The 17,860-nt window shown below is 38.2% G+C and overlaps 1 protein-coding gene across 3 annotated transcripts in view; it reads left to right on the top strand.

Moving 5' to 3' along the window:
• hdgfl2 (HDGF like 2) overlaps window positions 1–17,860 on the top strand; it is a 61,390-nt gene that overhangs the window by 32,444 nt on the left and 11,086 nt on the right. For all 3 annotated transcript variants that reach the window (XM_043720963.1, XM_043720964.1, XM_043720966.1), the window contains exons 8-13: window positions 602–680; window positions 1,772–2,084; window positions 8,656–8,771; window positions 9,526–9,596; window positions 10,833–10,903; window positions 14,088–14,189. In XM_043720963.1, coding sequence (XP_043576898.1) covers window positions 602–680; window positions 1,772–2,084; window positions 8,656–8,771; window positions 9,526–9,596; window positions 10,833–10,903; window positions 14,088–14,189 — 752 coding nt within the window. The remainder of the gene's footprint in view (window positions 1–601; window positions 681–1,771; window positions 2,085–8,655; window positions 8,772–9,525; window positions 9,597–10,832; window positions 10,904–14,087; window positions 14,190–17,860) is intronic.

Genomic DNA, 17,860 nt, shown 5'->3' on the forward strand with positions numbered 1-17,860 from the left:
AAAATTATTGTCACAATATAATAAACATATGTAATGTTTTCTGTAATGCATCAACAAATTATGCAGCTTGTTATTTTGGCCTGAACAGTCAATAATCTAGTTGGTTTATTAAGTTAAAAATATAGGGCTTAGTACAACCAATAACTAAATAATACTAGAGTACCAACTTAGTACAACAGCCACTAAATTGGGGAAGCATAATGACTCCGTATTTAGTACTGCTGCCTCTCAGAATCAGGGACCTGGCTTCAATTCTGCCTTGATGACTGGCTTTATGGAGTTTATACGTTCACCCCGTATTTGTGTGGGTTTCCTCCCTAAGTCCTAAAATGTGCAGGTTTGGTAGTTAGTCATACTAAAACAAAATGTCCAGTAATATCGAGGAATGTGCAGGTTAGGTGGATTGACCCAGGTTGAAAAACCCCATGCGGGGTTATGAAGATGTGTTGGGATAATCTTAGAGTTGGTGCAGACTTGATGGACCGAATGGCCTCTTTCTGCACTGTAGTGATTGTTCTGCTCTGTTCTATTCTATAGTGAATTTCAGATTAATCACAAGCTTATTTTCAAGATAACCTTCTCCACCTTTCTCTCTATTTAGCAACTCAAAAAAAGACCCCAAAACCCCGAGGAAGGAAGCCAAAGGTTGAGAGATTACCTTCAGTCTCCAGCAGCCTCAGGTTAGTACATAGCTATGAGCGTTTGGCTTTACAAATAAATCAAAGTTGCTGGGAATGGAATGATATATGTTTTAGTATGTTAGTCACGTTTTAGAAATTATAAAGGATGCCTACATAATTTGGTTTTATTTGGTTGTTATTTTAGTGCAGGCTACTTTGATATAAGTGGCATCTGTCGAAGAACATTAGCCATTGATCTTTAAATAAAGGTCCTTAGCTCCTTACTTTCCACCTTCACACAATTTTGTGCTTTCAACAATTCCAGTATGTTCTAGAGATGAAATCATCCAATCAGTTCCTCAAAACATCTTTTGAATTTCTTTACTTTGATTCCAGAGTTAAAAGTTCAGTCATGATCACTGCCATTTGTCATCTCATCAGTGCTACCCCCAGGCTTTGGCCTTTTTAAATGGGTTTCTAAATCTAAAGAAACCTCCCTGTTTTGTCAGAAAAAATCTTGACCTTTGGAAGTAATTAACAGCACTTCAGTTCATAATGCTGTCTGATCCCTACCCCTCAGCAGCATCACCATCACATCACTAGCACAGTGTTATTATTTGGCATTGAGTAGTTGATTAAAAATAATTTATACTAAGAAAATTAAAAGTGTTGTTTTCATGCAGCACTTTTGCAAAGTACTGTGCTAATTATTACACTTACTTTCTTGAACTTGTACACAGTTTGTAATGATGATTCTTGTGATTAGAAATAAGTAGTGTTGAGTATAATGTCTTATTAAATGGTATGTTTTACAGCAACGTCAATTGTAGTTTTCTACCTTCCATCCCCACTGAGATCACCTCAGTTTTGAAGGGGCGAATTAAATCTGAAGCATTTTAGTTAATATAGGTCAGTGCTACACAGAGTAAGACCTTTTGTCCATTGAGCTATTTTGAGTAGAACCCTGACATAGAGCAGAAATCTTCAAGCTGGTTAGTAATCCTAAGAATTGGCAAAGCTCCGATTTGTAATTTCATCCAGCAATTATCCGAATACAGCACCAGACTCTGTAGCCAATTGCACCTGTGCTAGCTGTTTAGAAATCCCTGACAAAAATACACACACATCTTACATTTAGTATTCAATCTTAGCAGTGACAGTGATAGCGATGCTGAAGGCAAGATCAGTGATTGGAAAAAACGAGATGAGGAGCGAAAGAGAGAGATAGAAGAAAGGAGGAGGAAACAGCAAGAGGAAGAGCTGAGGAGGTTGAGAGAAAAAGAACGGGAGGAAGAAGAGGAAGAAAAGAGGAAACGGAAAGAAGAGAAAGAAAAAGAGGACGAACAGGACAAAATACTTGATGATGTAGATGAAATAAAGAAGAAAGAACCATCAAAAAAAACAAAAAGGAATCGGACTAAATTGAAATATGCCTCTGATTCTGACTCGGAGGTGGAAAAGGAGGTAACTCTCTTCTTGTTTTTATTCATTATTTATTGGATTTAAAATGGTACAGTTTTATTTACATTTCATGCCAGTATTGCTCAGTTTTTCATTGAGTTTTAAGGCTAATATCTGGCACCCAATAGTCACCTGCATTGCTATTCTCACCATATGAATCAAAATCCACACTGAATGTTGGCAAGCTATTTAACTGTTGGCTGAAATAATGATGGCAACTGTCCTCGTGGACTATGTTTAAAAATATTTAATAATAATCCCATTAGAAGTATAGACTGAGAGTAGGCTGTGAAGTATCTCTAACCTCTTCAGTCATTTGACAAGACTATGGATGATCTGTGACTTGTCCACCTATAACCAATTTAGATTGATGTGGCACAGTGGTTAGCACTGCTACCTGACAGTGCCGGGGACCTGGGTTCAATTCCAGCCTTGGGTGCTATGTGGAGTTTGCATGTTCTCCCAGTGTCAGCATGGGTTTCCTCTGGGTGCTGTGGTTTCCTCCCTGGTTAGGTGGATTGGCCATGTTTAAAAATTGCACCTTGACGTCCAGGGATGTGCAGGTTAGATGGGCTAGCCATGGTTTAAAAACCCTATCCAGGATTATAGAGATGGGTTGGGTCTGGGTGGGATGCTCTTCAGAGGGTCGGTGCAGACTTGATGGAGCAAATGGCCTCTGTCTGCACTATAGGGATCTTAAAGGTATCCTTTAATACCTTGGGTTAACAAAACTCAGAAGTCAGAGTTTACATTTAACAGTTGATGTGGCATAAATTGTTATCTGCAGAAGAGTGTTCCAAATGTATTCATAATTTTTAGACCATGCTCCCATGTCCTCGGTTCCACAATCAACAGAAATAGTTTCTCTGTTTTCACTGTTTGTTTCTTATAATGTCTTGAAATTTCAACTAAATTATCTCTTGAGCTTTTAAATTCCAGGGAATTTAGCCTTTGACATACAGTTTCTTTCTGATTAAACCTGGGGCTCCAGTTTCCTCCCACAGTCCAAAGATGTGCTGGTTAGGTAGAATGCCATGCTAAAAATGGCCCAGTAGTGTCCAGGGATTAGCGAGTCCAGGGATGTGCAGGTTGGGTGGGTGAGCCATGTTTAAAAACCCTATGTTGTGTTAGAAGGATAGAATGGGATGCTTTTTGGAGAGTCGGTGCAGACTCCATCAGTCAAATGGCCTCTTTCTGCGTTGTGGGATTCTGTGATTTGTATGAGATATGTTTGATGTACTCACTCCAAGGCAGTTTCTTCTTCTCCCTAAAATATGACGTCCAGCCAGGCTCACAGTACTTCTGGTATGAAATTTAAAGGGCTTTATATAAAACTAAAATATGTCTCCTGCCCTCTTGTATTCTCGTCTGTGGAGATAAAGTGCAGAATTCCACTTTTCTACTTTTTTGTGTACCTTTTCATGATGTTTTAATATGGACACCTGGAGCCTAACTGTTTTTGGGCCTCACCCTTTCTAACCTTTCATCGTTTGAAAAGTACCCTTCTCAATTCTACTTTTAAGTCTAAAGGATGACTTCACAATTGCCTACAATAAAATCCATCATCAGTACTCCCTTTGTCTCCTGCCGCTCAGCCCATTTCCTAGCTAGGTATCATCCATAAGCTTCAACTTTAGCTAGCATTCTCTTTCATGGAACCTTTTTCAAATGGTTCTGAGCATCCACATGATTAACATCCTTAGACAATTCAATAACAAAATTGAGTGTATATGAACAATTGTGACCCTGTAAATGATGTTTCAGATCAAACTGATAGTAACAAAGCACCTAAAGCTACAAAGTAAGTTAGCTATCTGAGTGAACTATCAAAGACAGTGATGTCCAGAGGTGCTGAAACAAGTAATCTGTGATTACTGTTTACCAAAAGTTTATAATTGAGAAGTGTAATAGACAGGTGCTCCCACATTTAAGGGAAAATATAATAGATACATTCAATGAAAAGCTAGATAATTGAATGAGTGAGAAAATAATTGAAATGTATTGTTATTTAAACAGTCTTCAGGATTGGGCTGTCCATTGAAAAGAACCAGCCCAGCTCTAACTAAGAGGACACTTTCATTCTATAACACTGTGAGACTCATAGTTCTAGCTTTTATTTCAGTTGTACTCTGTTTACAGTTGGTTGAAACTTGGGTCGAGATGTTCCAGCCTCCAACTAAATTGAATAGTGGGATTTGCCTGAGAAGTTGAAATTTCTAATGTTCAATTTCATGACATCTGTAACTCTCCCCCAAAAAAAATCCCTAACTTGAATTGGATGAGTTAGAAGGTTCAGGTTGACTTATCTGAATAGTTAGCCAGGTATGTTTAGAGGAATTTAAAGCCTGCACTAAATCATGGCTAACTATAAAAATGACACCCCAAATCTGTTTTGACTGCTCCTCCTCCCAAACCTGACCCTACCAAACCTCGCGCTCTCTCTCCCTCCAGACGTGCCGCCTTCAACCTATTAATTACCCAAACCAACTACACTCACAACTCCTCAGCTTGCACCCATACCCACTTACCTGAATTTTTTCTTTCACGAACAACTAAAAGGCTGTTAAATGTCCCAGTAGCTGTTCAGTAAATGAACAAACTGAGTTGGATATGGAAGTAGGGGCATGGTTTGGTTTCCGCAGAGAATTCAACTTCTGAGCATTGAGACTTCGGACTTGGGCTCAAAAATGCAAGACAGGCATAGGATGAAAAAGTGAGAGCAAGTACAGAAATTCCACAGTGATTAATGCTTAAATGCTGCTGCTGATGCATAGGCTGTATGCATGTGTGCTTGCAAATATATGCAGTTAAATTTTGAATATTTAGATGGTGTACAAGTCAGTGTCTGTCTGTATTCAAACAATTTTAATTGCATGCATGTTGACCCACAAAAGGAAACATCCTTTCTTTGTTCACCTTGTCAATACTATTCAGAATCTTAAGCACTTCAATCAAACTATGCACCACACTTCTAAATTCCAGTCGACTCAAACCTAACCTGTCCAACCAATTTTCATCAAACGGCTGTCATCTAGTGAATCTCTTGTTAATTATCTCCAATGCATTTGCATTCTCCTTTTAAATAAGGAGACCAAAACTGCATGCGTTTTCAAGATGTGCTACCACCAATGCCCTCTATAAATGAAGCATGACAATCTTACTTTTATGTTTGGTTCCTCTCATAATCCAGGATAGCATAGATTCTTGATCAGTAAAGGAATCAAGAGTGAGGGGAAAAGTCAGGAAAGTTGATATGAGGAATGTTGATCATCCGTGGTCCTGTTGAAAGGCAGAGCAGGCTGGAGTGGCCGAATGGCCTGGTCCTATTTGTTATTTCTTATGGTCTTATGAAAACATTCCGTTAGCCTCTTCGATACTTGTTGAACCCCCATACTAACATTTTGTGACTTATGTAGTAGAATGCCTAGATTGTTAGAAGTTGGAAACTTGGAAGAATTGTAAACTGTGAGGAGGGCAGTGTGAGGAGGGCATTGTCAAGTTGATGGGCAGATAGATAGTAGATGAGACTTGGTACTGAGAAGTGTGAGGTAACGCACTTTGGTAGCAAGAACATTGAAAGGCTATATAAAGTGGGTGCTACAATTCTAAGAGGGACCTGGTTGTATATGTGCACAGATCATTGAAGGTGGGAGGTCAGCTGGAGAGTCCAGTTAAAAAGCATGCAGTGTTCTCAACTTTATTAAGAGGAGCATATAGTACCAGAAAAGGGAGGTAATGTTGAACATGTACAAGACATTTGTTAGCCCTCAGCTGGAATATTATCCACATTTGTGGACACCCACATTATAGGAAATATCTGAATCCTTTGGAGAATGTGCAGAGCACTTTACAAGAATGGTTCCAGGATTGAGGAGAATCATTTATAAGGATAAATTGAAGAAGTTGGGATTGTTCTCCTCCAGAAAGAAGAAGGCTGAGAGGAGATTCGATAGAGGTTTTCAAAATTGAGTGAGCTGGATAAAGTAAATAGGGAGAAGCTGTTCCTGCTTGTTACAGGACCAAGAGCGAGAGTGATGTGCAGAAGGAGCAAGGGTGATGTGAGAAAAATTTCTCACGGCAGGTAGTTCGAGTATTGCATGGAAATGCATTGGAGACGCCATTCAATTGAAGCATTCAAGAGTGCATCGAAGGATTACATGAATAGGAATAATGTGCTAAAATAGGGGGAAAGTGAGATTGACAGTAGGTAGTGAAGCTCTTTAAAGAGCTGGTAGCAGGCACAAGGGCTGAATGGCCTCTTTCTGCACAATGATTCTGAGATCTCTTTGCTCCTTGGAATTATGCAGCAGTTTGCTGTTTTAACAAATACTCTTGACAGGAAGAATGAAAAAGTGAACCACTTCAGATTTTTTCCATGCTATACTTCATCTGCTTTTCCTTCAACATGCTTACCTAGCTATCTCAGTGATATCTCCAGATTTAGCTTCACTCCCCTCATCTAAGTATTGATGTGATTAAGAAAAAAGCTGAGTTCCCTTCTCAGATGCCTGTGGGATCCACTCATCGCATCCTGCCAAGCAGGGTTTATGCATACACCTTTATCTATCCTTTATCTATGGTATTATGTTACCTGCTGTGCATGAGCTTTTACTTCCCCCAGTGTCTGAGGAACCTCAAAATGTGTTCTGGAAATCCAAATATGATGATTATTCAGGCTTCACTTTGTCCACAGTGCATGCTACCCCTCCAACAGCAAACCCCAGTAAATTGGTTAAAAGTGGAGGTGCTAACTATTGGTTAGCAAATGGAATTTTGATCTTTATTGGTAGAAGAATAGAGTATGAAAGTTGGGATTTCCCTGCAACTGTACTCTGCACTTGGATATTGCATACAGTTTTGGTCCCCTTACTTGAAGACTGATACAGTTCATTGGAGACCGTTCAAAGGAAGTTCACTAAATTGATTTTCAGAAATGAGACGTTTGTCTTGCAAAGAGAGATTGAGAAGTTTAGCTTATACTCTGGAGTTTAAAAGAATGAGGGGAGATCTAATTGAAGTATATAGGATGTTAAAGGGGATTGACAAAATAGACAAAGAGGATGTTTCCTCATTGGCAATGGCAGGTCATAGTTTCAGGATAAGGAGTAAGCATTTAAAAGAGATAAGGAGAAACTACTTATCTCCAAGTGTTGTGACTGTGTGGAATTCACTATCCCAGAATGTGATGGATGCTGGGACATTAAGTAAGTTCAAGGAGGAGGTTGACAGATTTTTAATTAATAATGGCTTAAAGGATTGGGTGGAGCAGACAGGAAAGTGAAGTTGAGGCAGAGATTAAATCAGCCATCATCGTAGGGTCTAAATTGCCTATTCCTACTTCCTAGTTATGTTCTTCACCGTTATTCCCCTTTGTTGTAACCATGCTGACTCTTTCCAATTACTTTTCGCTTTTCTAAGTGCACAGCTAGAATATTTTTAGTGATTGATTCAAACATCACCTCCCCCAAAAGGTGCCAAGCTATCTGGTCAACGTTCTTTTTTTTCTTTTTCTCTCGTTTTCTTGAAGAGTGATTATTTGCTACTTCACAGCATGATGAAACCTTCCAAATCAGGAGAATTCTGGAAAATTAATACTAATGGATAAATATCTATTAAATGTTGTAATTGTATCCACCTCTTCCTCTGACAACTCATTCCATGCATGCAACCTTTGAAAATGTTGCCCTCAGGATCTTTTTTAAATATTTCCCCTCTCACCTTAAATCTATGCCCTCTAGTTTTGGACTCCCAAAAGGCCTTTACTATTCATCTTATCCATTCCCCTTGTCATTTGTAAACTTCCAGACTCTCCAGGGAAAAATGGCCTAGCCTATTCAGCTTATAACTCAATCCGTTCTGTCCCATCGACATTCTTATCAATTTTTTCTGTACCCTTTGTCGTTTTAATTAAATCCATTCCATTAGCAGGGCACCCAAAATTGTAAGCCGTATTCTAAAAGCCCTCATTAATGTCATGTACGGCGTAACATCATGTCTCATTTCCTATACTGAATGGTCCTGTTGAGTTTATATTTTCACTAAGATCGTTTCACTTCCATCTGCTGAGTTTCTTCTGCAGTTGGAACATGTATGCTCTATTGCAAAGAAAGAAGCAAAATACTTCATTTTTATCTACTATTAACTCTGCAGTCTCATTCTCTGGAGGACCCACAATCACTTTACTTATTTTAAAAATACCTGTAGAAACTCTTGCTTATCTGTTCTTGCTTTGCAAGTGAGCTTTCCCTTGCATATCAGTGAAATTCTGTCTCTGTCTGTCTGTGTGAGGGTCCCTTCCTCTCCTGCTTTTCTTGGTGATGCTGAGTGTCTGTCTTGTGTTTCTTTTCTTGTCTGCTCATCCAGACGATGCTGACTATCCTGGGGTCCTCTCCCGCCTTGCCCATTCCTTGAGATGAAAAGTTAAAATATTTGGAGATAAGGAAACAACATATTTTTTAGAAAATGGGCAGTTTTGTAACATGCTTGTTGCATAACTGGTTTTTAAACACTTTTCAAAGAGTTTTTACTAAAATAGCTAAACAAAGGTGAACAAACATCATTTTATTATTTGTAGGTTAAAAAGAAGCCTAAGAAACCACATGCTGAGCCTACAAATAAACAGAATCAACTGAAGAAAGAGAAAGAACCGAAAGAAAGAAAACGTAAGCAGGAAGACCGACACAAAGAAAGGTGAGTTGTGTTTTGTACTCCTGTAATTGCAACATGTCAGCCTTCAGTGCTGTTTTCTTGATCAATTTTGTTATACCAATAGACAAAGTCTGTTTCACATCTAGTTTTTCAGTAAAATGTCATCCTATTCTTTTTGGAGGATTTTCCAGGTCATCCATGATTAATCTGAAAACAAAGCTAATTTCCTGGGTTCAGGAGGGCAAAATCAGCCAGAGATCTTCCAGCGCAGCACTCACTAAAAAGGCGAATAATGTTCAAGTTGGTTGTGATAGTATTGCCTAAAAGTCAGCTCATCTCACATGAAAAATAGCAGCTGGAGACCACTGCTGTAATGCAATCACAGCCTTTAAGAAATTGCTGAAACTTTGAATCAAGACCCTTCCTTGTTTAGATTTAAAAACATGGCACAACAGAACTGTCAAAAATTGCTGGGGAATTTGCCTGGTCAATATTCATTCCTCAACCAATGCATTAAAAATGGAATTTGGTTATTGTTGCATTTCTGTTTGTGGATTCTTGCTTTGTGCATACTGCCTGCCACGTTTCCTGTAATTACAGTTCAAAAATTGCTGAATTGGTTGCATTAAGAAGTACTTTAATTGGCTTGCAGAAATAATGTTTTGCAATTCTGAGAGTTCATGAAAGGTGCTTTATAAATACTTGCCCCCTCTTTTTATTGTTTGGGATATGAAATTACTGATTTGGAAACTGAAGTCTGGAGGTATTTCAGAGGTATATTCATTTTTCTCTGCAGGTCAGCCAAAGCAGAAAAGGAAAAGAAGAAAGAAGAAAAGTTACAAGCTAGGAAACTAGAAAAGAAAAAAGGTATATACCTGATTGGGTTTAATTCAGTTTAAACACACATCGTAGCCTGGATTATTGCCTTCAGTTCTGGCCACGGCATTATAAGAAAGATGTGTTTGCACTGAAGATTAGCTAGAAGAGATTTGCCAGGATGCTGTCTGTGCTGAATGATCTAAGCTATGAGAGAAGATTGGATAGATTGGGTTTGTTTTCCTTGGAGCAGTGAAGGTTGAAAGGCGTAAACTTGAAGGGAATAAGTGGAATGGATAGAAAGGCACTCTTTCCATTTGTAGATGGGCCAATAACCAGGAGGCATAAAGTTAAGGTTGGACGGAGAAGGCTAAAGCAGTTTGAAGAGAAATATTTTCACCCAGAGGGTAATGGAAGTCTGAAACTCATTGCCTGAAGGGGTGGCTCAGTTCGAAAATTTCAATGTTTAAGCAGTGTTTAGATATTTGCTTGCATTGCCATAGTCTCAAGGACGATATGCCACGAGCTGGAAAATAGGATTAGTATAGTCAGATTTTTGTTGACTGGCATGAGCACACTGGGTTGTAAATATCTGAGTCTATGAACTTAGAGAATTTTATAGGCTTGATTTTACCATTAGCTTGAAATGACAATTCTCCCGTGTAGTTCAAAACAAAAATACTGGCGATTTAGCAATCTTTCAGACATGAATTTAACTTAGGCTAATGTTAGTTTAATCGTCCCAGCAGCAAATGAGGATCTTTGACATCCTTGAATGGTAATGTTTTAAGTAGGCTAAGTGACTAATAACATTAAAGCATTCTCACAGTTAGCAGCCAGGAAGTAACCAGCAGATTTTCTATAATTCTGTAATTTTACAGCGCGAGAGGTGCACACAAGATATTAATGCAAGCTGAAGTATCGTTAATTTTTTAAAAATTTAATGTGTTTTTATAGACTCTGATAATTTTAACATGGACTGGTCATTATTTTTTGATGGAGTGTCTTTTCCAGAAAATCTGTGAATCTGAGATTTTTGCGATTCCATAAGATCCTATTTTGTAGCTGGCAGTGGTTTGATCTTAATACACCAATCTCCTCTTACTCTCTTAAAGTGACCAGAGCATGAACTGATAGAGTAAGTCTCGTGACTCTAATGAAGAACTTAGAAATGTGCCACTCTTAAGCACTTACACAGTTGGTAGAGACTGAGTTGATTATTTTTTGCCCTGCATAAAAGCTTATTGTGGAAGATGCAACATATTTCTGATGACATTTCTTTAACAGAGATAACAGCAGAGCAGAAGCTTCAGAAGATACACACTGATATTAAACATGCTTTGAAAGTTGACAGCCCTGTGAGTATCAGTAAAACTTTGCATTGAAATTCAAGCTTTCTATTTCTATTGAGCTGATATGAAATTTGTGTAGGTTTAGATAATTTTTATTTCAATTGCAAACGCTGAAATGGTTCTGACTAGTTCAAATTTGCAGTCAGTTCGTCTAAAACTTTTCCTTATTTCACATAACAATTTTAAAACTAAAATTGTACTAATTTTTTTAATAGCTTGGACATATGATATTTGCATTTGTATTTATTTATATAAACTCAGATTAGGAAAAATAAATCCTATTTTAATACCAAAGCCAAGGATACCCAGCTGATCGGAGATCCAGACCAAATACATGTCAGTCTGTATAAGTGAGACCCCTAATAAGACTAAAGAAAGCTCCACCATCCCTTACACAGAGGGAGTAGTACCCAATTACCAAACATCTTATTTGGATAATTTTAAATATATATTCTTGGAAGGATCTTAGATGACCTGTATTAACATCATCTGTGAAAACTAAATACAATTAAACTGGAGTTAAATCCACAACATATGACTTTCAGAAATGTGAATTCTAATTCAGGATATACCAATCCAAGATGTTATTTCTCAAGTGCCAAATCAGTTGGAAAAAATTAATTTGGGTGTAATGCTCAGTGGTTTTATTCTTGTGGTCCAAGCATGGGATAGGTGGGAATCTTGCAGGAAAGTATGCCTTCAATCCTGGCAGTAAGAGTTAGAGGATCTTGCGCCATGCCACATTAAGTAAAGCATGATGTGAGACAGTATATGGCAGTATGAGTCAAAGGAAGTAGATAAGAAAGACAGCGCTCTCATTTTGAATCTAGACTCTGAAAATATTTATCCCACTATATCAGGATAGTGTGAAGAGTAATATCGACAAAATAATTTCAAATAATTGTAGTTTAAAAAAAATGAAGTTATTGTTTCATAATTGACCTTTACTGCTTTGTATAGTTGGCTTTGGGGGACATTTTGATGCTGTGATAATGTCTGAGCCAAGCCTTCATTTTGAGACATGAAGTTCACATCCCACCATGGTGAAATTTAAACTCTAAAAATCTGAAATTAAAAGATAATCTAATAACAACCATATAACCACTGTCAATTGTCATAAGTGCACATCTGGTTCACCAGTGTCCTTTTAAGAAAAGAAATCTGCAATCTTTACTTGGTCTGGCCTACTTGTGACTCTAGATCCACAGCTATGGGCAGCATGGTGGCTCAGTGATCAGCACTGCTGCCTCTCGGTGCCAGGGAACCGGGTTCAATTCCAGCCTCGGGCGACTGTCTGTGTGGAGTTTGCACATTCTCCCCGTGTCAATGTGGGTTTCCTCCGGGTGCTCCGGTTTCCTTCCACAATCCAAAGATGTGCCGATTAGGTGAATTAGCCATGCTCCGTTGCCCTTAATGTTCAGGGATGTGTGAGTTAAGTGCATTAGTCAGGGGTAAATGTAGAGTAATAGAGTGCAGGGAAAGGGTCTGGGTGGGTTACTCTTTTGGAGGGTCATTGTGGACTTGTGGGACTGAAGGGCCTGTTTCCACACTGTAGGGATTCTATAGAAAGAAAAACTCTTAATTGACAAGGCAAACGATTCAGTTCGAGAATAATTGGGATGGACAATAAATGCTGGCTCAGCCAGCAGCACCCATGTCCCAGAGTTTTTATTAAAGTTGTCTTCCAGAAGATTGAGTGCCATACACAAGATTGTAGTATCTGATTCACATAATTTACAATCAGGATCTTTTTGCATGTTTGTTGATCCTTACAGAAAAGCAACCCCAAATTTGTAAAACTGAAACACCACAAGTCAGTTCCTGATGGCAATACAAAAAATATGGCTTAGTGTTGCCACCCTTCTACTATTTTTATTCTTTTTTTACAAGTAATGTCATCTCTTTATTAAACACAAAAATCAAAATTAGCTGGGCAATTGCTTTGAGGCTGCAGAAGTGAAACGCACAATCAGTTGTTACTATTGTGTTATCCATTGTTGCATGAAGAGAAAGCAACAATTTTCTCTGGAGAACAAGAAAGCACAACAAGGGACTTCTCTGTGCGGTGAAATATTTGGATATTCAAACGATTCCGATACACTGTTCATAGAAAGTCAGTGGATGGCACCATTGCTCTGGTTTTGTGTTTAAAAGTTACTCGTCTGGTCTTGTACAGAAAACAGTTGTTTATATCATACAGTTACTATTGCCAGCTACAACAATGTGTGAAAAAAAACTGAAATGAGAAATATCAAGGAAGCTAGACAATCCTTTAAAGTTAGGAATGCATAGCCGCTGATGATGTTTGGCATAAGAACAAAAGCTAATTATAAACGTGGTCTTGAAACAAAGGTTCTGAAATAATCATCTGAGATTTTAAACTTAAGTTGATTGGACAGATCAAACTCCGGGGGTGATCTGGAGGATTGATTCATGGATGATATATATAGGATAGATTTTTAGAACAATATGTCTGGAGACAAACAGCAAATGGGCTGTTTTGGAAATCGTACAGTGCAATAATATAGGAACAATTCATTACCTCATGGTAAAAGATCTTGGAGGTAAAGTGTGATTGTAACCTGATCGAATTTCATGTTCAGTTTGAACGTGAAAAATTTGCACCTAAAATAAGTGTCTTCAGTAAGTTGGTTACAAGGGTATGAAAATAGAATTGGCTAAAATAAAACAGGAAAATGGGTTAAAAGTTAAGTTCGTATAAAAATCATAGATATTTAAGGAATTATTTCATAATTCTCAAAGACATGACAAAGAGGATATTTCTTCTTGTGAAGAATCTAGAACTAGAGGGCACCGCTTGAAAATAAAGGGTTTCAAAATTAAGACGAGATGAGTAATTTCTTCTGAGGGCCATTAGTCTTTACATTTGTCTTCCACAGAGAGCTGTGGATGCCAGATCGTAGAATATATTCAAGGTTGAGTTGAACAGATTTTTGACAGACAAATATGTTCAGGGTTCTGAGAAACAGATGAAAAAGTAGTGTAATGACTGCAATCAGATGGCCTTTTAGAGAGGGAGAGCAGTCTCAATGAGCCAAATGGTCTACTCCAACTTCTGTTTTTTTTTCATGTTCTTGGAGAGGAAGATGATGAAAAGTAATTGATAAACAATATACAGAAGCCAGAGTGATGTCAAGTACTTGAACTCTTTAATGCCTTTTAATTTAAGGATGTAAAGAAGTGTGTGGAGGCACTGGAAGAACTGCGAACGTTGCAAGTCACTACACAGCTGTTGCAGAAACATTGTGATCTGGTTGCAACATTGAAAAAGGTATGTTTGTTGTCCTGAATTTCTGTTGATGGCTATAGCATTTCATTTTTCTAATGCAGGTCTGTCTTTGTCATTGTTTTATTGCATGAGAGTTTATTCACTTGTGGGTTAAATTATTTGAAAACATTGTCTAAGTTATTTTCAAATAACTTTATTTTGGTTCTTCTTTCCAAGTCATGTGCATTTAATTTAAAAATATTTTCATTCTGCATAACCTTAAAATTCCAACGGTAATAGGCTACATTCATAGACTCACAGCATGGACACAGGCCCTTAGGTCCAACTCATCCATGCTGACCAGATATCCTAAATTAATTTAGCCCATTTGCCAGCATTTGGCCCATATCCCTTTAAATCCTTCGTATTCGTGCACCCATCCAGATACCTTTCAAATGTTGTAATTGTACAAGCCTCCACCACTTTCTCTGACAGCTCATTCCATACACACACCACCCTCTGCGTGGAAAAAGTTGCTCCTTAGGTCCGTTTTAAATCTTTCCCCTCTCACCTTAAACGAATGCCCTCTAGTTTTGGACCCCACTACCATGGGGAAAAGACTGTAGCTATTCCCCCTATCTATGACCCTCATGATTTATAAACTTCTGGTCGCTTGAATTTTTCCTGTCTCTATGCTGCCCTCTAAGATACGGTGAGTTCAGATCCTATGAGTGGCTGTGAAGCCACACAGCTTAGCAGGAATGTTGCTCGTGAGCTCTTCAGTTCTGAAGTAGAGTCATATTACAATCACTGTTAGCTGTCTTTCTCTTTCCAGAGATGCTGCCAGATCACCTGAGTTTTGCCAGCATTCTGTGTTTGTTTCATATTCCCAGCATCCATAGTATTTTGTGTTTAGTGGTAGTGGGTGAACTTCTGACACAACAATGTCTGCAACACTTACTGATGTTTAAGACAGCTTGATTTTGGACGTTTACCTCAAATACAGAATAATGTACTGATGGAGGTGGTGCTGAAGATTGTACTATGACTGTTTTGTTCTAAATCCAAATGCAAGTAAAACAGTGGTCCTTTCTGGTAGGAAGAATGGAAAATAGTCTACAGAGTCCAAGTGAAAAAAAATTAAGAGCATGTCCCTCATGATTTTAGTTTTAAGTTTTTTTAAATAAAAGGGTGTTATAATATTTATCAACAACTAGAGAGGCAAAGTACAAGGTGAAGAGAAATCTTGTGTAGAATGGCGCCAGCATATGTTGAACCACACTGTGGACTGTTCCTACTTTAGACTTAATTAAGGTTTACAAAAAGATTTGTAGCTCAGTTCCGGTTGTTATAGTTGTGGGTATGTTTGCCAAGCTGGGAGGCTCCAAAGCACCGAAGATGTCAGCTAGACAGGGGACGAAACAACTGAAAATTAACTTCCCAGCTCGGCAAACATACCCAGAACGGCAAACATACCCAGAACTTAGATTTAATTAATTCAACTACACAGAATAACATTTCAATGAAAGCACATGCTGCACAGTGTTGGTGGTGAAGGGTGTGAATGTTAAAGATGGTGCATGGGGTGCCAGTCAAACAGAGTGATTTGATCTGAATAGTACTATGCTTTTTTTTAATAAGATTTTTATTAGAATTTTAACATTTTTACAAATTTACAAAAATAAACAAAACTCTCAAGTACAAACATTGATTTACAATTAAATCTTAAATATATAATAACCAAAATTTAACAAAAGAAAAATACCGAGGGGAAAAACAAACAAAACTCAACTAACTACTAAACTAACCAGAGTGTATATTTAAGTCTCTTACATTATTCAAATAAGAGAGAGAGAGAAAAAAAACAGTGGATAACACAGAAATTGGGTAGTGAGATACATGCTCGGAATGTGTTAACATCAAATGTAACAAAACCCGTATTCGTGCGGGATTCCTCTCCCAAGGGGCCCGGACCAGCCAGGTTCACAATCTCAATTAAATAAAAGCCCTTGTTAGGATAGCCAAAATGGCCATGTAAAATATTAACAAGGAACCATGATTAACTTTAAGTTCCCCTCCTTGTAATTAATAGTTTAAATGCTAATATCTGTGAAGGCCTCAGGAGATAATCACTGAGATCTGCTTTTCCTGATGATTATATTCATGATCGTTTTGGCAAATGACTCAGCAAAAAAAAAGCACAAAACAAAGATATTTTCTAATCAGTATGTTCAGAGATTTCATTACACATGGAGTCATAGAGTTGTATAGCGCAGAAACCCATCGGCCCAACTTGTCCATGCCAACCAGATATACTAAATTAATCTCGTCCCATTTGCCAGCATTTGTCCCATATCCCTCTAAACCCTTCCTATTCATGTACCCATCCAGATGCCTTTGAAATGTTGTCATTGTAACAGCCTCCACCACTTCCTCTGGCGGCACATTCCATACACACACCACCCTTTGCATGAAAAAGTTGCCACTTAGCTCCCTTTTAAATCTTTCCCCTCTCACCTTAAATCTATACCCTCTAGTTTTGGACACCCCTACCACTGGAAAAAGACTTTGGCTCTTTACCATATCCATGCCTCTCACAATTGTATAAACCTATATAAGATCTCTGGAGCAGGTGGTATTTGAAGCCAGGGCTCCTGATTTAGAGACAGGAACCTCTCATTGTTCCACCAGAGCCTCGTTACAAAATTATAGATTGGACGGCGGGAAGTTCTACAATGATAAAAAGAAAACTTAAATTTCTCTTCCACATATCAGATAGAGTTTCTTAATCGTAGCAATCGTTGTAATTTTCGTTTGCCTGAGTTTGTAAAAGACATAACATGAAATGTAGATGTCAGACTTTGAAGTTGTAAATTATATGTGTTTCTGTCGATTAAAACAGGCATTCATCCCAACATCATTTTCAGGACACATACTGCATATCACTCCCGTGAGCCCTGGTAGATATGGCTAAAATCTATCTTTCTGTCAGTATGGAATGTTTTGTGGTTGTGTGGAGCAAGACCATCTGAAATGTTTTGGACAGATTCATCGCCTCAATTCTCCTTTTTTTCTACATTACTAATATCAGTTGGGGAAAGATTCTCACACTATGTCTTTGGTAGACTCAATCTTAATAAAAAGTGTTGGTTCATTACATAAATGTTGGTTGCTAGTTATATATCAACTGACTGTATAATTGTTTCTGGTGAGGCATAAGACTCAACTGAAAAATATGTATTAGTGCTATCTTTGTGAATTTAACACTAGAACAGCAACTTAGAAAGATCCTGCTAAAGATGTATTAATACCCTTTTAGATACTAATGGGCAGAGTCTATCTCGTTCAGTTAACCCTTTCAGGAACTAACTATCCGATACAACAGGAACATCCACATCGCTGCTGAATCAGGAATTCACTCAGTTGCTGAGTAATCCTTCATTGAATAAAGAACAATACAGGCCCTTCGACCCTCCAAGCCTGCGCCGACATATTTTACTAAAATTGCCTTCACTTACAGGATCCGTATCCCTCTATTCCCTTCCTATTCATGATTTGGAGATGCCGGTGTTGGACTGGGGTGTACAAAGTTAAAAATCACACAACACCAGGTTAAAGTCCGACAGGTTTAATTGGAAGCACACTAGCTTTCGAAGCAACGCTCCTTCATCAGGTAATATCAGCTGATGAAGGAGCGTCGCTCCGAAAGCTAGTGTGCTTCCAATTAAACCTGT

This window comes from Chiloscyllium plagiosum, chromosome 31 (genome assembly GCF_004010195.1).
Source record: "Chiloscyllium plagiosum isolate BGI_BamShark_2017 chromosome 31, ASM401019v2, whole genome shotgun sequence".
In the NCBI taxonomy this organism is placed as follows: Eukaryota; Metazoa; Chordata; class Chondrichthyes; order Orectolobiformes; family Hemiscylliidae; genus Chiloscyllium; species Chiloscyllium plagiosum.